At 41.9% G+C, this 23,396-nt stretch overlaps 1 protein-coding gene across 4 annotated transcripts; it reads left to right on the forward strand.

Annotated features, from left to right (window-relative positions):
• Positions 1-2,655: 2,655 nt before the first annotated feature.
• Positions 2,656-22,710, forward strand: olfm1b (olfactomedin 1b). Of its 4 annotated transcripts, XM_026298323.2 has the most exons (7): positions 2,656-2,821; positions 3,588-3,804; positions 10,008-10,157; positions 10,879-11,034; positions 12,773-12,992; positions 18,305-18,411; positions 20,525-22,710. In XM_026298323.2, exons 1-7 carry the CDS (start codon positions 2,811-2,813, stop codon positions 21,197-21,199), a joined length of 1,536 nt encoding a protein of 511 aa, XP_026154108.1. In that variant the 5' UTR covers positions 2,656-2,810; the 3' UTR covers positions 21,200-22,710. The 4 variants fall into 4 exon arrangements, with proteins under 4 accessions (XP_026154108.1, XP_026154110.1, XP_026154111.1 ...); XM_026298325.2 differs by lacking the exons at positions 12,773-12,992; positions 18,305-18,411; positions 20,525-22,710 and adding exons at positions 11,715-11,738; positions 11,994-12,446; XM_026298324.2 differs by lacking the exons at positions 2,656-2,821; positions 3,588-3,804 and adding an exon at positions 8,216-8,786.
• Positions 22,711-23,396: the final 686 nt, after the last annotated feature.

Raw genomic sequence — 23,396 nt, forward strand, 5'->3', positions numbered from 1 at the left:
GCAGCATGCCTGAGAGGGAAGACACAAATTCTATTAGGAACTAAATTTAAACTGGAGCTCCTTTGCTTTTTTTCTGTTTCACACATTTGCAAAACTTAATTGTGAAGAGAGGAACTCAGCTGATGAGGGAACAGGGTGTTGCTCAAATGAGGACAAATTTTGGAAGGTTAATCAATGTTTTTCTGTGAAAGTTGGATAACTATGCCAAATCTCAGCTTCATAGTAAATTCTGTAAAAAGAAATAAAGAGAGCAAGATAGTGTGTTGGGGAGTGGTGGGTAAGGGCTTACAACTGGTCTCAGTCACCTTACACATCCAATTCAACTTCCCAGAGAAGTTAACATTTTACTCAGAGCGAATACACCTGCAATGAAGACATTTTACACACATCTGCATGCAAACAAGACAATTCAGCTATTTGCATTTTTAGCTCAATTGGAAGGAAATTAATCTTGAGGAGGAATATCCATATGAGCAGCCACATTAAATCAGCATCCCCCTTCAGCTCTGCTCCGTCTGAACAGCTTTTCCATCGAATTCTTCCAATTCGCAGTGGTGCTCCATCATCTCCTATTTCCTGTGTTGACATTAAGAGTCTTTGATTGTTTTTCCATTCATCACTTGTTCACCACTGCCCTCATAATGAGCCACTTTCTACTGGCATGACTAGACTTAGACTTCTGTACCTGCATGCACAGAATGATAAAAACATGCCTCCATTATTAGATTATTATTTTTCAAAAAAAAAAAAAAAAGAAACTACTAACTAATCTAAGTGGAGATGGGTGGCTTCTCTCACACACAAACATCCAAAGACAACCAAATTCACATGCATGGTGCCGTTCCTGGCGCTTTGCAGCTTTGATTCTTATTAACAAACATTTCATCAGGCATGATTAAAGGTTCTTCTATCCGCCATGGCTTCATGCTTACAAGACAAACTTTGATATTGGCCAGAGTACCTGTGAGATGTCTCCTGCTGTAAAGTGTGTGGGCTGTGTACCACCATGCAGAGAAGGCTCTTGCCGAGAAACAAATGCTCTTCTTTTTGTCTTGAGCGTTCCACTTTCGTTACTCACTGATCCCGTCCCCTGCGTCATAACCAAATTTTCACTGAGTTAAGTGAAACTCAGTTACTAGCACTGATGGTATCATGTTAAAACATGTATTCATGCATGTGCCTGCACCAGACGCTAGAATGTCTGGCCTACACACATTACACTTATGAATCTGATGGAAAGCAACATGGAGGCTGCATATGAAGCAGGTGTCATGGGCTTTAACTCATTATCTTGAAAGCTATTATCCTGCTGGTAAAATGTGAACCTGATGAGGCTTCTCACTTAAACCTCTTCTCAGTGTGACCCCATATTCCTTCCTTCGGGTGCACAGATGAACTGCCAAAATCTGCAAACAGACAAATCAGAGTCCACATTAGAGAACTGAGATATTACCTTTCCCCAATTTCATTACCAAAGCGATTTATACATCATATGCCACCAATGGAGAATACATTTCAGCTGAGATTCTATTTACAGGTCACTGAGCCACTGCTGCATGTGGTTCAGGCAGTCAAAGGCAGCAGAATAGCTTCCAAACCACATTTCCACCCAGCTCAGAGCCTATTGTTGACATTCACAATAGGATAAGTATTGTACATAAACATTTTTTGCTAGCCTGACACATATACATGGTCAGACACTAGTTCACCGACATGTGCAAAAATTGATATTAAATTATCCCCTGTATAGTCCTACATCTGGAAATGAAAGGCTCTGCACATCCCCACAGGTGTCTTCACTTGTCTCTCCTCTTGCTGTTAAGATTGTTGATCATGTCGTGGAACGTGAAGTTTGAAGGGATGTCAGTGAGGTCACCGGACTCATAAAATGATATAGGTGTCATTTATTCTGCCCTTTATAGTGCAAGAAAGGTAACGGTAGAGTCAGAGAGATGTCAGTCAAGCATGGCCTACATGAGAAGAGACCAAGTCAGGCAAAATAATCCAAATCACCTGTGTGGATTTAGTGTGTGGGGCCTTTTTCTTTCCAATAACTCCACATTAGTCGCTCCACAGCCATAGCCCTGACCAGGGGCAGAATACTTGGACATGCATTTACCACAGAAAGACATGCTTTCTTCCATCCATGATATAAATTAAACATATTTGGGTTTGGACTGTTTGGACTGTTTAATTCTAATGAGTACTTTTGCTATTTTCAGCAGAACATTTTCAGTCACAAGAAAATAATGTTAGAGAGATTAACTGATAATTACAATTACTGCTGATTGCAGCCCCATGTTCAACAACTGTGGTTGGTCTTCTTTAGGTGGACTGAGGTATTTTAAGACTCATGTGTAGTTCAACACATTTTGACTTGTATTTTTACACTGATGTTGAAACATTTAAACTGTTTATGGTTATTAAACCATTTAGACACATACATCACCATAGCAAGGCATTACCTGATGACTTTGTCAACAGTACAGGTTTTCTATAGGGCTGTCACAGTGGAGCCTACACAGATGGGGAGTGGTTTGCTTTACTTCTGGGCCTGTAGTACCAAATCTTATTGGTCAGCTCATCTGTCAATCCTCCCACATCTTCACATCTTCCGGCTACTAAGTTTGTTCTACTTGCATGTGGAAAGTATGGAGTCGAGCTACTTCCTGTTATTGTTACTTTGGTTTCGTGATGCATGAGCCCGATTGATCAGTGGACTTTTGTTCTTCTAAATCAGCTCCTGGTTTTCCCTGGATGGTTGTTTTGGACCCACAAATAATGTTTTACTTTGGAGAGATACGAGCTGCATGCTACTCAGGTAAGATGCTATTTTAGCCACAATAATAGGCTAACGCTGGACAAACATAGAAGTGAGGACCCATAATTGTATTCCTGGTACTTTGTGGAAGATTTTTTTTTTTTTTTGCATGTAGAAGTTTGGACTCTGTAGACATACAATATTAAATCAAATCGGCCTAATCAAAAACACCTGTTGAATGTTCCCAGACTCCATACTCCACCTTCAAAATTAAAGCATGGGACTAAATAAAACAATGAGCTGAATATAATGAGCTTTGTTTCTTCAGTTTTTTGTCAAAAATATTTATTTTATCCTGTCATTTTATTATGAATTTTTCTTGTGGAATGAATTGATTTGAGTCAATGAGTAGTTTGAAATAAAAATAATAAAGCACAGATATTGATGGGACTAAGTGACACTGAAGCATCTTGGAAAGGCGTTTTGTTCCTGTATGTTTGCCAGTTTAAATCTCCCTCTCCCGACGATGCAGCTTCCGTTTTCAGCACCATGTACAACGCCGTCACTCTCATTTTTTCCTCCAGAGCTTATACGGCAGCTTGAGGCGGGGAGGTAAACTTTTGGCAATAACAGAGTGAAGGTTTATAGTCGAGAACACGACAACGTTTGTGCGTCTTTAGCCCAATGTTCATCATAGTCCGTCGCAGCAATAAATAAGTGCGGGCACGGAACACCGAAGGGAGAGGCACCGAAGACTGGCTCCCGATATGAAATGAATATGCACAGAGACGATTCCGTGAAACAGAGCTGTCGCTTTCTCATTCAGGCTTACTGAGGGATCAGATAACCAGAAGAGCAAAATCGAGCCACTCGCAACGCGTAAAGAGAGCCGGGAGGAAAGGACTGCTGTGCGGGGGGACGCAAAGGGACTCGATCTGCATGTGAGACCGCTGGTCCACACACACCGGAGGCAAGAGATGCAGCCTGCGAGCAAGCTCCTGACTCTGATTCTTCTCATCTTCATGGGCACAGAACTCACCCAAGTAGGTTTTTAACGCCATTTTCCACCTCCTGTATTAAAAGCTAGAACCCGTTGTTAATTGGCTTCAGATCCGCCCATAGATTACCCGGTTACCTCGTTTAAAGAGCCCCGGTGAATTAGCCCTCTACCCCGTTTAAACAGATTATCGGATGGGATTACATGATGTGAATACATTGTGCTTGACGGGCGCGGATAGATCCAGCAGAGCCCTGACAAAGGGGACAGATATTCCGGGGGAAATTGATGCACGATTTGCCAGTTTCATCATTAACAAATGGTCAAATCAGATGAATCAGCTGCAACGTTTTTCTAATGCATCATGTTACCTGTAGCTTTCTTTGAAATCACCACTGTTATGGGGAATTATGGGCTGCTGCTCTACAGGGCTCCACAATCAAATGCAGCGTCTCAGAGAAGGTGTGAGCATGCTCAATGACCACAGTGTGACTTACTCCTAAGGGGAAGAGAACATTTAGTCCAACCAGGTAAAACCAGTAGCTCAGTAGTAAACAAAATTACTGGTCAATAAAGTGCATCTCTCTAATGCCTTACTGGGACTAGTAATAACTTCCTGCTGTCTATAAGGTCATTTGCAGCAATACATGCAATAGTTACTGTAACATTAAACTGTTGTCGTCATAAATTCTGCTGTAACAGTATCGTGGGGGGGAGAGAGTGAATGTATTTATTACCAGGTCCTGTCACCACTGGACTGAAGCATTTGATGATTTAATTGCCTGTGCTGGAACAGAGAATCATATTTCATAGGCTTCAGTGCTGTGTGAATCCAATTGTAGTTGGTAATTGGAGACTAGAAAATCAGTTGTCTCAGAGGAGCTATCAATAAATGAATCTGCGTTCCTGGTCTCTCCATAATATACTCGACTCTAAGTGACAAAGTGTATAAAATGTGTCATCAAAGTAGGTTGCAGCAAACCCTGCTGGCCCTGAAAACCAACGTGTTAGAGCAATATAGATGTAATATTGCCTTGACAGAAATATGCCAGTAATTGATTTCCACAAATTTATGAGAAATGTCACACTGCTGTGAGAAGAATATTTTTATTCATAGAGCAGCAGCTTGGTTTTGACATTCATGTGAAATTTGATTTGTAATTTGATCAAGACTAGAACCGTACACACAGTTAGCACTGCTCTTATTTTATTTCCCCTACACTGAAACAGAAAAGGTTCAGCCTATAATCTGAACTGGATGTCCAGCACAGCAGCATAGAGCCCAGAAATGCTGACACAATTGAACAATGGGGCTATTTGCACTGATTGATGAAAGTCATCAGTCAGGGCGGAGAGAGTGTTTCACTTTGGATTTCATGACAGTTAGTTCGGGTCCGGCGTGGTGCAGGTCAGGGCCCACTTTACAGTGACAGTCTTTCTGTGATGGAGTGTGTGTTATCTGCTTGAAGGTAAGTCGATATTAGTCCACAGCCTTGCCTGTCTGCTCCCTTCTAGCAGAAGAGAAATACAAGATATACTGACAGGCTGTATTTATACTGCCTCTGCTATAGAAACCTACAGTGGATTTTGTTGCAGGAAGACCAGGCCTCTCCATGTCTCTTCACTTTTTGAAGACAGATCCTAAAAAGTGAGAGGTGTCTCTAGAAATACAAAGATAGAAAGGCTTTTAGTTTCAGATTACCTATCAGGAAAAAAAACCCCATCCAGGCAGCATGGCCCTGACCTTTGATGCCGAACAATAACACCCTCTTAATGGCCACACTAACCACCCAGCTTCAAAAGTCTCACACAGTTTCAGACGGTGTGGGGCAGCTGCAGCTCTTTTCTTAACATCTGGCCATGTGAGCAGGGAGATGCCTGATTAGTAGCAAGCTCTCCTCTTTAATTCTGCTCACATTCATTCAGCTCCATCCTCTACGCTGAAGGATTTGGCGACTGGCTGGTGTTCACACAGAGAAGAATAGTAAGCAGCTAGAGAGGCATCTGTTCCTCACCTAGTGGCTCCCCCATGGCTGCAGGCCCACATCCTAAAGCATCTCTCTGACACCTGACACAACAGATGCCATCACGTTGACACAATCAGACCTACATACTAACGATCACTGTACAAACAAACACCAAGTAAAGAATTACTGTAAAGCACGTTAAGCTTTAAATATTTGTAATTAAATTTTAAAAAAAAGTCATTCCTTCAATTCACATGAAACCACAAAATCTACTTTGCCAACATGTCAACATTTATGCTGCTCAAGCTGAAACTATAAGGGCTCCAGCAAGGGAACATTTTGAAATGGTTTAGGATTTTTAATGTAATGAAATCCCCCCCAAAATCAATTCAGTTTTATGTAAGAAACTGAGATGGAGTTTAGCTGAATTGCAATATGCGTGGTGTGATTGGCAGCTGAGGTTGAGGCTATTTATTATTCAGTATGGTTGGTTGAGCAATGAAGCAAGAGGGGGAGAGAAAGAAAGCGAGCAGAGGAGGAGTAGGTGGAAATATGGAGCATTCTGTACTGCACTTGCAGGCTGGAAATGATTATTTTTTTGCTACTTTTTGAACAGTTGGTGCATTGTATACCGAGTGTGTCAGTGTGCTTATGCTGCTGTATACAAAGTTTGAACACCTGTTACGATACAGTACAATTGCCCAGCCAGACGTACTACTGCTATGAAACTTTAATGTGCCATTTTCTGGGTATTTATTGGTATTTCCTAGTAGTTGTTTTTTTTTTTTTTTTTTAATATTGTGAGATGTAACGCAGGAACATCTACACTTTTCATCTGCAACTTCAATTGTAATTTGTGTCTCGTATTACAAAGTGAAAATAACAGTGATAGTGACAGTATAAAACCAGCAGCTACGTTCTCACAAAACTATCATTAGAACCACACCTCTCTGACTTTATTCATTCATTATATTACACTGCATAGTTATCAATTAAATTATGAATCCACATTTCTTGTGTGCTTGCACAATACGTGGTGTAATGCATTTCTAGTAAAAGATTGGTTTTATACACAAATCTCTATAAATCACTCTTGATGAATAGAGATACTGCCTGGCTGAGGACTGAATGACTAATTGATTTGTCCACTGAGTCAGTTGTCTTTGTCAGTGCACCTGTGGCGTCTCTCCTGGTCTTAATATTAGAGACGGCCCATAAACTCTGGATCATTTGTTTCACCTGGATGGGACCTAAATGGGCTCCAGGCCTGTGAGGCTCAGAATCCAACTGTATCTACATCAGTGACTGCTGGGCCACGCCAAAGTGCATCATATTACATAAGACTAGATTATCCTGCAAATCAGTGGTGAGCTGACCCCTGCTGATACTTCACAGTGGTCTGTGGAGCCATAACTATTACAAGCTCCCACCTCACAAGTCATGTAGGTGTGGGGGCGATGAGAGGAGCAGGGAAGGGAAAGAGAGTGTGAGAGAGAAATATGGAGGTGGAGTGATTTCAAACTTTCCTTCCATCTTTCAGTGTACCAGAAAAATGCATTATGGAGCCAACAGGAATAGCTGAGGACACAGAGCCTCTTTGGCTATTCTGAGGCCCTCATGTATCATGCAGCATTGCAATTTAGCCCACAACCTAGCACATTAGCCTGCAGGCCTGTTGACGTGCTCTTGGGATGTGGACAAATGAATCATTTCTGGTTTCTGAACTTGAGTATCCTTTTGAAAACAAACACGCCTGCTGTGGAAGATGTCATTCCAAACACAGATATGTACTAGTTAACTGTAAAGCAGCTGCACTATGCACCATGTAGTCAGTGCATAAACATGAAATATAGCTACATACTGAAGAGTTACTCAAAACTGAAGAGTTATATTTGAGTTGTGAGTCTTTTAAAACACGTGTGTGCATATTATCTCCCTCTCCTTTGCATTGGAAAAGCTCTTGCCTTTGATTTCAGCAACGCCAAATTCAGCTACACGATGGCGCCAGAGTCCCACGAATTAAAAGCTCATCCTCAACGTGAGATGAAACCATCCACTCTGCCATAAATAAAACATGGTCTGGGTCCGAGCAGCCCACTGTCATTGCAATGCGCCATTTAACATAAATATTTCGTGCGTATTTGGCCTTTTGGCCCTTATTCACTGCTTGTTTTACTTTAACTCAGGGCCAGTTTTCCAAAGAGGTTCGCTCCTGTTACTGAGAACATAGTCTCTCTTCTTTTGGGGCAGTGGAAGAACAAATGTCGCTGTTGGCAATAGATAATCCCCCAGCGTCGCAGTCGGCCGACCTCTGCTCATTGTCATTTCCTCTGGGGACAGGCAGTGTCGGACAGCAATGGGCGAATCAGGCGCAATCCCAGATATTACCATGAACGGACTCCAACCTGGCTGACATCATTGCGTCTGGTGATATAGATAGATCCGTAGTACCTCCTCTTTCCTTCTCTCATCCATTTGGAGCAGCCTGCGTGTGTAGTCAGTGGCACTTAATCACAGAGCGCACCAAGGCAGGAGGCGGACCGTCGGGCGTGAACGAAATAGTAAAGGTGAACCGGAGAGGCAGCAGGCAGTGTGCGGGACAACGCGGACAGAGGAGCTAACCTGGGGACGTTTCCAGCAGTAGTTTTCAGGTTTTACCCCCGTTTTACCTCCTGCTGGATCAAGTGTTGCAGTTTTATCACCGTGCCGACCTTCCCGTTTCGGTCGTTTCTATCGCGTCCGACTCGTTCGCCGCCCGTGCTTCGTTGGAGATGTCCAAAAAAAGACCAGCCGAGCCGGAGTCCCGGGTGAAACAGCAAGCTGCTCTGGGCATCATGACTCGCCTCGCTTGTTTCTCACCGGAGTCTGTAGAATGAAGACGGCTTGAATAAAGTCCAAGCAGAGCGCAAAGATGTCAGTGCCTTTGCTGAAGATCGGCGTCGTGCTCAGCACCATGGCGATGATCACCAACTGGATGTCGCAGACCCTCCCCTCTCTGGTGGGGCTCAATACTACCAAGCTTACAGCGGCACAGGGAGGGTACCCGGACCGGAGCACGGGAGTAAGTGCGCAAGTTTCGCATATTTTCTGCGGCAGTTTGGCTTTTTACTGAATAAATGCCGACTATTGCAGTTAATTACACGCAACAGCTGTGCGCTTTTGGTTCCAAATTGAGAGGAGAAATAGTTTTAACTTGGTGCGCTTGCAGGCTGCATGAAAAAGTAAGAAAGACACGGAGAGGCATCATAGATCTGCTCCTCTTGTGTCTGGTATTGCTCCAGCTGCTGCCTCTGCCGATACGAGTCACCTGCACTAAGTGGGAAGTTTTTTTCCTCGTTATTTTTATGGCAGAGACATGAATAAGAAATCCAGTGGCGGGAAGTTAGGAGACAGTCGTGACAGATTTCAGAGCAGTGATATTTTTACCCTGTGAAACAGCGGGAGTCCTCATTCTTCCTTTCAGGCTGTGTGAATGAGAGGCGCGCAAAGCCAAGGTGCTGCTAAGGAGTCAAGATGAAGCGTTTCTTTGTTTCTCCGTCAGACTCCTGGCAGATCCCGAGCTGTTTCTGTGCCAGGGTAATACTGTGAGCTCTCTGTCAAGTGGGGCTTAGCACTGAAATCAGGAACAATGGATGATGATGGCAATTCAGTAGATAAAGATGTAGTGAACAGGCGTTTAGTCGTATGTTTAGTTTTGAGATGAGTATTTTATTCCAGATGTTTTAATCTCAGAGCGGTGTCAAAGCACTGAGACACCCTGAGATAAGACAGATGCTGCATAGTGGTTTTCTTTGTGTGGTCAGCACATTCTTACTGACAGCTGCTGTGATGGTAGCTTTGGATTTTGTCAAGTCCTTCTCACTAATTGAATCAATCAGCAGGTCTGTCCTGTTCGGTTTATTGCTGATGTCTCACTAAAAAAAAAAAAACCAAACCCTGACGTAAGAGGCGTCACTGCTTTCACACACACGCCCACTGAATAATGTGAAGAGCCTCAGCTGTGTTGATTGGCTGCGTCCTTCCTTTGTGTGTTCATAATATGATGGTGGAGCCTGGTGGTCGCAGCACATCACGATACACTGAGTGGCCAAATAACAGTGAAGCACCAACTTTGGTAACATCTTACTTTTAAATGCCGTTGACTAATCACAGTGAGTTATTTTTTTCTCCTTCCTGTCTTTGTCTGAGCTTTCTTCTTTGCCGCTCACACTTCGCTCCCCTCTCCACTGATATCACCTTTGAGCAGCCCTTTTTCTTAATTTATCCACTCCTTTGTCTTCAGGTTTTGCCAGCAAACCCAGAGGAATCGTGGCAGGTGTACAGTTCAGCCCAGGATAGTGAGGGAAGGTGTGTCTGCACTGTGGTGGCACCCCAGCAGTCCATGTGTTCACGGGATGCCCGCACCAAACAACTGAGGCAGCTGTTAGAGAAGGTAATTACCCCTTAACTCCTCCACAACAAATGACCCCAGCAATTAAAGACGGGGCTCAGAATTAACCACCTTTTGTTGTTTTCACACATAAAGACATATACACACCCATGTTTGTGGTCTTCAGTTCACCTTTCTGCCCATTGGACAAGAACAGGAATCATGTTCTAATGAGCTCCCTGGAAACCCAGCAGGCATCATCGGAGGCAGCTACACACTGCCGCTTTGTTGTACTTCACTCATCCAAAGCAAAACACCTGATGATGCAACCCTGCTCAATACCCATGGACTTCAAGCTATGACAACCCCATTTACTCAAAAGGATCATTTAAGGATATTTATGAAAAAATCCTTTTCATTAAAGGACAGAGATAATCCCCAAATAAAGCAGTCTAGTTAGCTGATTCACAAAAGCTGCCAAAAAAGACGAGGCATCAACAGATTTCTATTAAATAAATAGCAGTTGAGCCAAGTTTCTGGACAGTTTTGGAGAAACCAAATGTCTTAACAGTATGCATTCTACACTTGCACCATGTGTCTGAGGCCCCTGACTAGTTGGCCTGATGTCAGAGTTTGACTCACTGCAAGAAGAATGCCCAGCCAAAACAACATATTGAAAGTCTGGTGCATTTTCTCTACATCTCATGCTCATTGCACTAATTACAGCATGAGAAATAGAGATTTATTTAATTACCCTGACCAGTGTGTTCAAATGGCACTCCAGGTCCAGAACATGACCCAGTCCATCCAGGTGCTGGATCAGCGAACCCAAAGGGACCTGCAGTATGTGGAGAAGATGGAGGTCCAGCTCCGTGGTTTGGAGACCAAGTTCAGGCAGGTGGAGGAGAACCACAAGCAGAACATTGCCAAGCAATACAAGGTACAGAGCCTGATCTCAAGCCATTGATCCAACTGCCATTATATCATACTGTAACTGCTCTGTAGCCCATTTTAAACAGCTTTACCCATGTCATTTCGGTGTGTTTCCACTGTGGAGATGCTTCACAATTGCCTAAACCACCCCTGCAACAAATCCATAATGCATGAACAATAAAAGATGTTAAATAAGTGCATGTATAAACCCAGCTGCAAGAATTCATATCCTTGTTAAACCACGGGGTGAGATCATGAATCAAGAGGGAGATTGAAATGTGCAAAGTGTTAAATTGTACAGTCAACACCAAGGCCTCTATATAGGGGATATGCATTCTTGTTAGCATGGAGTAGATATTAAGCCTCCAAGGAGTGTTTCTTCGAGGCTTTATTGGCCTATAAAATGTCAGAAAGCCCAAGGGGACTTAATTAAATTACTTGTTTCATCTGATTGAATTGAATTGAGAAGCTGGAACTGGGGGACTTTTTTTTTTTTCTTCCATTTTTTGCTTAAAATATTACTTCAAATGACAAAAGTCAGTTACTTTCTGTCAGTCGGCTAATCAGTTGTTACTGGTCTATGTTTAACAAAAGAACCCAAAGTTCTCAAATGCTACATTTTGCTGCAGCAGATGCAGCCACTTGAGAATGCTGCCTTGGTAAAACTGACATTTTATCTCAAATCAGGAGATAGCTGGACAAAGAATAAGTGTAAGTTACTGTGTTCTTACCTCTAGCACTCTGAATCAAAAGCAGTTCTTGTTTGTACCATCTAACCGTCACTATTACATGTGTGTGATCCTGTCATCTGTGCATGCAACTAATGCTGCGTTCAGTGCATGTGTGGAGTATTTTGTAACATGTCTAAGTGTTTGTACTAAGTGTGTGTGCGTTTGTTTGTGTGTCTGTAAGATAGGTTAGCAAGCTCTAGCCCCTGTCAACAGTTTGTCATTTTCTTGCTTGCAGGGCTAACTTTAAGACATGTAAAGAGAGCCACAGGGAAGAAGAGGCAGGTCAATTCCAGATTCCCTTGAACGGGGCCAGAGTACTGAGAGCATTTGGGCGTCAAACAGTTAATTTACCTTTAGCACCATTAAGACTAAGAAACCCCACTCCTCTCCTAAACCAACCCACCACTGATCTCTTCCTGCATGTTACTGCTGTCAAAGATTTCCATCTAAAAGCTTTTTTCAAACGTAAATACATTTATTATTATTATTATTACTATTATTGCTGTTACTCGTTTTATTTTCCTTTGGCTTTTGTCTATGCATATTTGGTTACTCAACAAATCTATGCGTAAAATTCTAGACGTAAAATTCGAGACACTTTGTTGTGTGTGACATGTAAAAGCATGTAACCCTTAATACGATGTTGCATTTTAAACAATGATGACCAATAAAGAGCTTTCCCAATTGTTGTCGGTGTACAGAGGGCTTGCTTTTTAATGGCTGGTCACTGCTGGGACGGAGCCACCTGCTCTGCTCGTCTAGCGGGTGGAGAATATTTTTCGGGTTTGTTTGCTCAGACACACACCTGCACGGACAAAACACAGCTGTTCACACACAAACACTGAAAGTGGACACAAACAGGGGAACCTCATGTCAGTGAAGAGGCAGGAAAGAGATAGAGTAGTCAGGTTCAGACAGGTATTTTTTTTTTATTTTTCTTTTCTTTCCATTATGGACAGCGGCTCTCCTTTTGTCGCGCATGACACTCAACCGAGCTTATTCTAATCCTTTCAGGCCATAAAGGCGAAAATGGAGGAGCTTAGACCGTTGATACCAGTGTTGGAGGAGTACAAAGCCGATGCCAAATTGGTATTGCAGTTTAAGGAGGAGGTCCAGAATCTGACGTCAGTTCTAAGCGAACTACAGGAGGAGATGGGGGCCTATGACTACGAGGAGCTCCACAACAGAGTGTCAAATCTTGAGGAGAGACTCCGAGCATGCATGCAAAAATTAGGTAGGCACAGAAAGTTGTTGGCACACACTTTGCTTCAAATACGTGCATGCACGAACACTAACATACAGCTTGCTGTGACTGGTCAGAAAGAGATCCTCAGGCATATTCACATGATAGACAACATCACAGGAACATTGGGTGACGCTCTACCACTACAATGCATATTTTGTAGACTTGCCTCATATTTGCCATTTACAGTTTCATACATTCTTGCTTGTTAACAGCCTTTGCTGTTGGTTTAGTCCTGCGTTGCCAAGGTAACTGATGATAAAGTTCATGAGAGTGATGCATGTACTCAGAACTGGAGTTATGCTGTGGTAATTTCTAAATCTGTACATTTTTCTTGCAAAAAAACAAGAAACTAGTGCTGAAGTAACAGAACATAAATCAACACCATATATCAGCCTAAAAAGCCTATTGCCTTAAACTGTTGCTGGATTCCAACTCTTAAAATTTGATTATTTGTTATTACACTCTTGTTTTTTTGCTGTAAATTGATACCTGATTGGCTGAACCAAGCTATATAAAAATGCATCGTTGGGCTCTAAAAAACTTTCACTATTTTGATATTATATAGAATAGGTCATGGACAAACAGTATTCCAGAATAAAATGAAGTTTGGTGGAAGTTCTACAAGTCCCACCTTTTCATTCTGTATGTGTTGGGACATTTATTAATACTTTACTTTAGAGTGTTGCGTAATGTCCCAGAGTAGTGCTTTCCTGTGCTGAAAGAGATGAGATATGAAAATATATGCTCAGGTTATGTGGTGTTTCACATGGTTTTGCAGGTGCACACACAAATACCCAGCAGTGGATAGAATACAGATGAAGAGAGCCACTGGCAGTGTCCTCATTTTACAAGTTTCCTTCAGTCTTATCTTTGCTTTTAGCCCCTGCCTTAGTCTCTTCACACCTCTGTCACAGCCCACAGTGCTAATAGATGCACACCCACACCACAGTGACTAAGATATATTATGAGAGCAGAGACACTTACATCCTGCACATCACGGGCATATTGCGTCCCTGTTTCAAATTATTCACTGGGAGAAAGAAATTGGGAGAAGCTTTTGGTTACAATGCCTGCTGTTCTTTTACGCAAAGCTGTTGGGGACAGAGAAATTAAATGTACAAAATGCAGACACCTACAGTGGGTACGGAAAGTATTCAGACCCCTTTAAATTTTTCACTATTTGTGTCATTGCAGCCATTTGCCAAAATCAAAAAAGTTCATTTTATTTCTCATTAATGTACACTCAGCACCCCATCTTGACAGAAAAAAACAGAAATGTAGAAATTTTTGCAAAACTGAAATATCACATGGTCATAAGTATTCAGACCCTTTGCAGTGACACTCATATTTAACTCACATGCTGTCCATTTCTTCTGATCCTCCTTGAGATGGTTCTGCTCCTTCATTGGAGTCCAGCTGTGTTTAATTAAACTGATTGGACTTGATTAGGAAAGGCACACACCTGTCTATATAAGACCTTACAGCTCACAGTGCATGTCAGAGCAAATGAGAATCATGAGGTCGAAGGAAAACTGTCCAAGGAGCTCAGAGACAGAATTGTGGTAAGGCACAGATCTGGCCAAGGTTACAAAAGAATTTCTGCAGCACTCAAGGTTCCTAAGAGCACAGTGGCCTCCATAATCCTCAAATGGAAAAAGTTTGGGACAACCAGAACTCTTCCTAGACCTGGCCGTCCAGTCAAACTGAGCAATCGTGGGAGAAGAGCCTTGGTGAGAGAGGTAAAGAAGAACCCAAAGATCACTGTGGCTGAGCTCCAGAGATGCTGTAGGGAGATGGGAGAAAGTTCCACAGAGTCAACTATCACTGCAGCCCTCCACCAGTCGGGGCTTTATGGCAGAGTGGCCCGATGGAAGCCTCTCCTCAGTGGAAGACACATGAAAGCCCACATAGAGATTGCCAAAAAACACATGAAGAACTCCCAGACCATGAGAAATAAGATTCTCTGGTCTGATGAGACCAAGATTGAACTTTTTGGTGTTAATTCTAAGCGGTATGTGTGGAGAAAACCAGGCACTGCTCATCACCTGCCCAATACAATCCCTACAGTGAAACATGGTGGTGGGAGCATCATGTTGTGGGGGTGTTTTTCAGCTGCAGGGACAGGACGACTGGTTGCAATTGAAGGAAAGATGAATGTGGCCAAGTACAGAGATATCCTGGAAGAAAACCTCTTCCAGAGTGCTCAGGACCTCAGACTGGGCCGAAGGTTCACCTTTCAACAGGACAATGACCCTAAGCACACAGCTAAAATAACAAAGGAGTGGCTTCGGAACAACTCTGTGACCGTTCTTGACTGGCCCAGCCAGAGCCCTGACCTAAACCCAATTGAGCATCTCTGGAGAGACCTGAAAATGGCTGTCCACCAACGTTCACCATCCAGCCTGACAGAACTGGAGAGGATCTGCAAGGAAGAATGGCAGAGGATCCCCAAATCCAGGTGTGAAAAACTTGTTGCATCATTCCCAAGAAGACTCATGGCTGTACTAGCTCAAAAGGGTGCTTCTACTCAATACTGAGCACAGGGTCTGAATACTTATGACCATGTGATATTTCAGTTTTTCTTTTGTAATAAATTTGCAAAAATTTCTACATTTCTGTTTTTTTCTGTCAAGATGGGGTGCTGAGTGTACATTAATGAGAAATAAAATGAACTTTTTTGATTTTGGCAAATGGCTGCAATGACACAAAGAGTGAAAAATTTAAAGGGGTCTGAATACTTTCCGTACCCACTGTAATCTCAGCTCCCCAGTTACTTCTTCTGTCATTCTTTTTTTTTTTTTTTTTATCTATGCATGCACAGTTCTTTTTTAAAGGCTACTCCTACTTTCACTACCTACCAGGGTGGGACAGGAATCCGTGTTCTTACTTTGAGTTCAATGTACCTCCTGCTCCTCACATTTGCGGTCAGACTCTCAAAGACAGAAGAGCAGGGAACTGTGGGAGTTACTCCAGGGTGTGTGTGTGCGAGAGAGCATGCGAGATAAAGGTGAGGTCACCCAGTGAGGCACTGGCTCAGGTAGAACAGAGGGTGGCTATTCCTTTCATCTTCACACGATTGCAGAGGCATTCATGCATAGTGTGCACAAATACACTCCAGCACAGCATACATTCCCATTATTGAGATTAGACTTGGTGAAGGTCACCAGCCATATTTACATAAGCAGAACGACAACAGGAAAAGCTAGAGAAAATAGATGGTAAGGGATATTTGTCCACTGAATAATAGCGACAGGTAAATAGTTAGGTGGCAGTATGGGAAGGGAGAAACTGATAAACTGAAGGAGAGCAGGAAAAGTGAAAGCAAGTAACTAGGGTCCCTGCAGTGCTGTCCTTCAAGCTGTTTTATACCACAGAGACTAACAGCCCAGCGGCTGCTAGGACACAATGGCCATCCATCAAGACGACATGCCAGCTTGCTGGGCAATAATCAAATAAATACATCACCCTGTGTCATGGCCCAGCAATGTGGTGGCACAGACAGCTTCAGGCAAATCCAGGCCTTCACACTACAATACTGATGAATGGAGCAGAAGGGTCATGCCGACACGTAAAGCCCTCTGCCACCTGCTCTGCTGCCATTGTTCTCACCTTCAGTTTCCTCAGTAGCAAATAAAATTATAAGGCACTGACGTTATCGTGATGCCCATCTCTCTTACAAACAACTTCACCCTCTCTTTTCATTAGATTTTTTTAGATCTCCTCAGCTTTGTTAAAGACGACCAGTAATTAGTTGATTCCTTCTTCTTAAATCTGAAGGCTTTTGGTTGTAATACATAAAATCAATATCTTTAGGTTTTGAACTGTTGGACAAAGAAAGACAGTTGGAAAAGCAACTGTGGGCTATAAGTGATTATATAAGAGATATTTGATACTATTTTAAGGTATTTTATAGACAAAACAGCCAAATTGGAATCGAATTGTTTACAAGACTAATTGCAGGTTGTAGCCCTCAGTGTTTTTGTGCTCACTTTTGCTTTTGCCCCTGTTGGTTTAGCAGCAGTCAGTCTCTGACAAATAGAAGTGTTTATTCTATATCTAAATCCTCACATTTTGGGGTAAACTGTTGGTGTTTTTGTTTTATCAGCCCCAGTTCCCATTAGGTTTTCCATTTGCGCTACCCTATGCTTTAGCCCATGCAAATTTAGGCCAAAAGGGGATTAGACCTTGTGTGCATCTCCAGAATGCAGATCCATCAGTAGGCTTCCCAGCAGCCTGCAATAGTAGTCATCTGAGGATAGAAAAGAAATAAATAAATCAATGGCCAGTGTATTACTGTGGTCTCTAATCCTACTGAGAGTTACGTAAGAGACTCAAACCCCATTAGAAATAGTAGATGCTTCTCATGTGACCATGTGTTCGTCTTTCAGCCACCGCTGAGGTGTGATGGTCACACATAATCACAGACACGACACGTTGCACAGAGATACACACAAAATGCTCCAACGAAGGCAAAATCAGTCTCATTATGTAAGAAGAAGAAATTCAACAAGAGGCGAAGATGGAGTGAGACAAATGTGTCTGAGACTAGCAGAGGAAACACGCTACCTCTTGACACTAAAATGACATTTCAAAACCGTGAATGCCAGGAGAGATGATAAGAGTTGTAAAGAGCGATGTCGAGTGTTACAGTGAGGGATTAATGGATGCAGTGAAAATCTCAAATGAACCACTTTTAAATTAGCATATCAAAATGCATCATTATGTTCATAGAATACAATTAACTCATCAAAATCTTTAAATTGACCTTTGTCTTTCTGAGATAACATCTGAAAAATGGATATGCTGCAAAGTCAAGTGTTGAGAAGAATTATTTGGTACTATGATGTCTATGATGTCTTTCATTTCTCTCTCATTAGAAAAAAGGGTACATTATTCTATCCAGCTCTCAGCCACAGAGCCCAGTGATAGTTTTGTCAACTTCACATTAACACCTCACTCAACACTAATTAACAGTACAGCAGCTTACAAGCAACACACAGGAGCAGAATACACAGAGGCTCCCCCTTTCCTATTCACTCTTCCTTTCATTTTCTCACACGTCCACACAGAGAGTAAAACAGGCATTAGCATGTGTGAACTGAATAATAAGCACCTCGTGCACAATATATTATGCAAAAAGAAAGACATTGCAACAAGCTGGACGTCAACTCCCTCATCCTTCAGGCAAACTCACTTAGATTTAAAATAAATGAGCGCGAATCCCTTGGAATAGAGTTTGATGTCAGAATACCCACATGGGCATTGCTCTAGATGTTTCCGTCTCACTTCTTTCCTGGCAGCATGCGGCAAACTGACAGGCATCAGTGATCCCATCACCATCAAGACGTCTGGATCCAGGTTTGGCTCCTGGATGACCGACCCTCTGGCACCCGAAGGAGATACACGGGTATGTGCAGCAGATATACACTATGAATGGAATTAATCTCCTAGGATGATACTGAATTTGTTTCAATGTACAGCTTTTTAAACTCTCAGTGCCAACAGCCAACATCAAGGTCTTGCTCAGATTTGTACCTTGCTTTTTTTTTTTTTGTGATGGTCGTCATATCACGAGTTTCTGTCTTTTATTTAGGGGAAGAACAAAGATGCTCATCTCCTGTAGGTGTTGTACATTTTGTTGCTACCAAAATAACACTCAGTCTGAAAACAATGTGCAGTACTAGTGTTGTGGCAATAGCGTGACATTTCCTGAAATACTCTTATTTACTTTTGAGGATTGGGTGAGGGAAAACATGAAGATACAGCCAGCAGCCGGTTCTCTTAGCTTATCGGAAAGGCTGGAAAAGGTTGTTCTTATGATAAAATATTCATATTATAGTTATATCAAAATGCTGCTTTATGGGGCATACTCAGCATCTATTGTGATATATTTAAATGTTATATATTTTAATCAGATTCGTAGGATTTTTAGTGATTTCTAACAGCTTTTGTAAATAAGACAAAAGAACAGTGAGATGAAGTTTTCCACAAGGCTTTATTTAGACCTTTGGTAATTTTTTATTTATTCAAGATGACAGATACAGCAAGTCTGGTGTGTTGTCCTCCATTTTTTCTTCGCTTTTTATTTTGTACTTTGCTCCTGCTGGTGCCATTACTTTAGAGTGTAGGCCTAAATATGGCAGTCATATAAAAATTCCTTTGTCCATACAACACATGAAGACAAATTAACATACCAATATTCAACATGCACAAATTGGGGTAGATAAACAGTTGATTGTATTATTTATCTACAATCAGATTCTTCTCCCTCATCTCATTGTTTAAGAGACCAGTACCTGAAGATCTGCAAGACAAATAGTTTGCCTTTCTTTAGAGGTAACCTTCACCTATGATCAGGGTCAGCTCTTCTTGCGAAACATAATCTGTGTTAATTGGCAACTGTCTTTAAATGATTTGATTGCATTTGATTTTCACTTGCCAAGTAGGGCCTTTTGTTGGCTCAATAAATGGGTCTGCTTTCATTACTGAAGCACTTTAAAATGGCAGGGATAAATCTATATGACTTTAACAGGAAGTTGCCGTGCTGACAAGCAAAGGTGGAAATTAAGTAAGTTTGTTTGCGCACTAAGCATGAACCTGCTCTTTATGACACATTAATAGGACACAAAACTCTCAACGTTACATGGGAAGAAAAGGGATCACATTTGAGAGGAACCTGCAGCACAGTACTGTAGCTGAGTATGTGCAGTTTGCTTCCTAAAGGCTAACAATTATGACAACACAGGCTGTATAATGTGTATATTTAATATATTCTCAGCAGCAAGGTGAAGCTTACTGCTGACTGGGATTATATTTAGCATACTGTAAAGGCCACTTTTTTGTAGAAACTAATATATTTTGAAAAGAACACATGAAAGATATGCTGCGATATCAAAGGATGGAAAAGGAAGAATGAGCGTAATTGACGGGAGCAGACGGGCCTGCTCCCGTTCCTTTCATCTCTTGACTTCCTTACCTTGTGTTTTCTTCTGGGCCCATGGAGACCTGCTTCCTTGATGTGAATCATTTTTTTTAAATCAATCACAGCAGCACATGGAAGCAGGTAGAGGAAGGGCTTCAGGTGTCTCAGCTGAGAATGAGCAAGTGTTGGAGCCTCCAGCAGCTCCGGAACGAAAACTCTTTGCCACTGCAGAGGCCAGCAGGAAACTGGCTCGCAGCAGCTGAGACAGGCCTTTTATCTGGAATGATGGGCATTTTCCCTGTGGGCCCAGCTCATGCCACCCTGTGGCTGTCATACTGACTGTTTGCATTCAGACAATGTCGAGTCTTGGCTTCATCTGCTCCTTGAGGAAGTCTCAGTGCTAACTTAATTGGGATGCTTGTTGACACTGTGATTTGATTTATTCTGTGTGTGATCTGCATGCAAGACTCTGATTTTCGCAAAAGCTCACTCACGAGTGATGGTGACGGGTTATTATTAGGTTTCTAGTACTGCTGTGCTCTGAATATTGATTTCTAATTCTGATCTAAATCTATCTTTCTATTGTCGTGACCTTTAGGTCTGGTACATGGATGGTTACCATAACAACCGTTTTGTGCGGGAGTACGGGTCCATGCAGGAGTTCATGACGACGGAGAACTTCACGTCTCACCGGTTACCCCACCCATGGTCAGGAACAGGTCAGGTGGTCTACAATGGCTCCATCTACTTCAACAAATTCCAGAGCCACGTCATCATCAAATACGACTTCCGCACCTCTTCCATCAGCAAGTCCCGGCAGCTTGACTATGCCGGCTTTAATAATGCGTATCATTACGCCTGGGGTGGCCATTCCGACATTGACCTGATGGTGGATGAGGGAGGCTTATGGGCTGTCTACGCCACCAACCAGAATGCCGGCAATATTGTCATCAGCAAGCTGAACCCCAACACGTTGCAGATCATCAAGAGCTGGACCACCAACCATCCCAAACGGAGTGCCGGTGAGTCTTTTATGATCTGTGGTACTCTCTATGTCACCAACGGCTACTCAGGAGGAACAAAGGTCTACTATGCCTACTCCACTAACTCCTCTACCTATGAGTACATTGACATTGCTTTTCAGAACAAGTACTCACATATCTCCATGCTGGACTACAACCCGCGTGACCGCGCCCTCTATGCTTGGAACAATGGCCACCAGGTCCTCTACAATGTCACACTGTTCCACGTTATCCGCTCCGAAGAACTGTAACCATGGAAAATGGATTACATAAATAAATACATAGTGTCTGTGTAGAGATCTCCCTATATACAAAAATATATCTGCAAAACAAAAACACTATGGCAAGACTATTCTATTTATAGTATCCAATAACTTTTACTGAGAGACTGCATCAAAAGTGAATGCAAAGTGGATTGAATGTGCATATACATGACACTGAAAAAAAAAAAAACTAAAGAGTTTCATTCCAAAAGGTGATATATTTGTTATATTAAAAAAAAAAGATTTATTAGTTAATATCACAAAGTCACAGGTGATTATTAGACAAACAGAACAGTTTTGTAAATAAAGGATAATATGACTTCTAATGTCAATAGTCACCCATAGTAGACTTTATTTTATTAGCGCCCATCTTTTTGTTAGAGGTATTTTATTTTGGAATGAAACTCTTTTTTGCCGCCTAGAAAATGATTGTAAAAGTAGGCACTATATCAGATGTAAAAGAATAAGAACAGATGCCAAAAAATAAAAAATAAAATAACATCACGCCTTTTTTATATAATGGAATATCAACCTAAGCTCATTCCTGTGGCTCCGGTTCTTCTGCAGAGATCTTCCCAGCTGAACTTTTCTTTTGGTCAATGGGGGTCCTGAAACAAAGACTGTTGCTAATAAACTGTTGGATCCCCAGGTCCCATAGAGAGAAAAGTTGGAGGTCAGTCTAGTCAGAAGACTTGATGCGCCTAATGGGTGCAGCCTGTCATATTGTTTTTATCAAGTACAGTAGCAAATCAAAAGTCTGTAGAGAAACAGCAAGCAACAATAACAACATCCACTAAAAGACCTGAAGGCACTGACTGTTGACAGCGCTGTTGTTTGAGATGATTTTCCTGTGTTAGTGACTATGTGTGAAAAGGCTTTCTTTGCATGAGTGTTTTCTATCACTCTGGTCTGCTCTTCTGAATGTCGTTTGCTGTATGATACTATAAAAAAAAAAGAAGGGAGGGGGGTGGTCGGGGAAACGCAGTAGAATAGGCTACCTTAGGAATTTCAGCATTTGCAAAAATATTTTCTTTTTTTCCCGCTTCTCTCTATTTAGTTCTTGTTCTGTTTATTTCTATTTCTTTGCAAACATTTTTATTTTTTGAAATGTTCTTGTATCACTGTAACTGTTGGCATTGGATTTGCCACTCTCTGTATTTGTTTATTTAGACTGTGTGGGAGAAATCTATCTAGCTCACATCTCACTGACGAAAAAACAAATAACAGAATGTCTCAAGCATTGTATCCTGGGATCCTGGTCCTTCTCTATCTTCAATTCACATCATGCGCCTATAGTAGGGAGAGGTTGTTTTTTTTTTTAGAGGATAATCCTGTCTTATGTCATGTATTTCCCCCACTGCTAGTGAAGGATAATGCTGTTTAAATGTATACCCTTGCTGAGGATAAAAGCTTTTCACTCTTTTTGCGCTTTGCTGGACATGTGTTGTATCTGAGATGAGATAGTTAATGATTCGTGTCAATAAAACAAAGAAATCCGACATCCTGATTGTTGCCTCAAAGAGTTACAAGCCGCCATGCGACAGCACACACAGGTATGTTGTGGGTAAAGATACTTTAATCACAGTGGCTGTATCATGATCACTACTTATATCAAATACTTTTATACTTCAGAAGTTGCTAAGCATGTCAGGACTCGTCTGTCACTGTGAGGGTTAACACCTAGTACAACATCTATTGTTTTTCTTTTCCATCACTTGTCTTTTATTTGTATGTTCTGATGTTCTCTTATCAAGGCAAACCTCTTCACTTTTTGTTCACTCAACAAAATTTACTACTTGTTTGATCTTCACTCCATTTAAATTACCCACACCATCACCCGTCTTTTTCTGCCTCATCCTTCAACCAGTCTATTTTCCCACTCTTTGTTGCTCCCACTCCCTCGCTGCCTCTTAGTCCTCTGATGTTTCAATCGATGAATAAATGATTGCTTCTATTTTCACTCCAAGTGCTTGGCCAACATAAGCTGCTCCCCAGGAAGAGTTAGAGATCAGATTTGAGAGACAGACAGACAAAAAAAAAAATAGCAGAGAGAGGCAGAGAAAGAAACATGTTAGGCGGAAGGTCTTGCAGCGTATGACACAATGAGCTGTCAGTCAAGAGCTGAATATATTTACATCTTTAAGCGGTGATTGGCGCATCAAGAGACCCAGCAGTACTCCTTGCA

The sequence above is a fragment of the Mastacembelus armatus genome, chromosome 12, assembly GCF_900324485.2.
Source record: "Mastacembelus armatus chromosome 12, fMasArm1.2, whole genome shotgun sequence".
In the NCBI taxonomy this organism is placed as follows: Eukaryota; Metazoa; Chordata; class Actinopteri; order Synbranchiformes; family Mastacembelidae; genus Mastacembelus; species Mastacembelus armatus.

Excerpts from the sequence above, each read along its gene's own strand:
- olfm1b (XM_026298323.2), top strand. Across the intron at positions 10,158-10,878 it reads TGAGGCAGCTGTTAGAGAAG|GTCCAGAACATGACCCAGTC; the intron begins GTAATTACCCCT and ends ATGGCACTCCAG. Across the intron at positions 18,412-20,524 it reads CACCCGAAGGAGATACACGG|GTCTGGTACATGGATGGTTA; the intron begins GTATGTGCAGCA and ends CGTGACCTTTAG.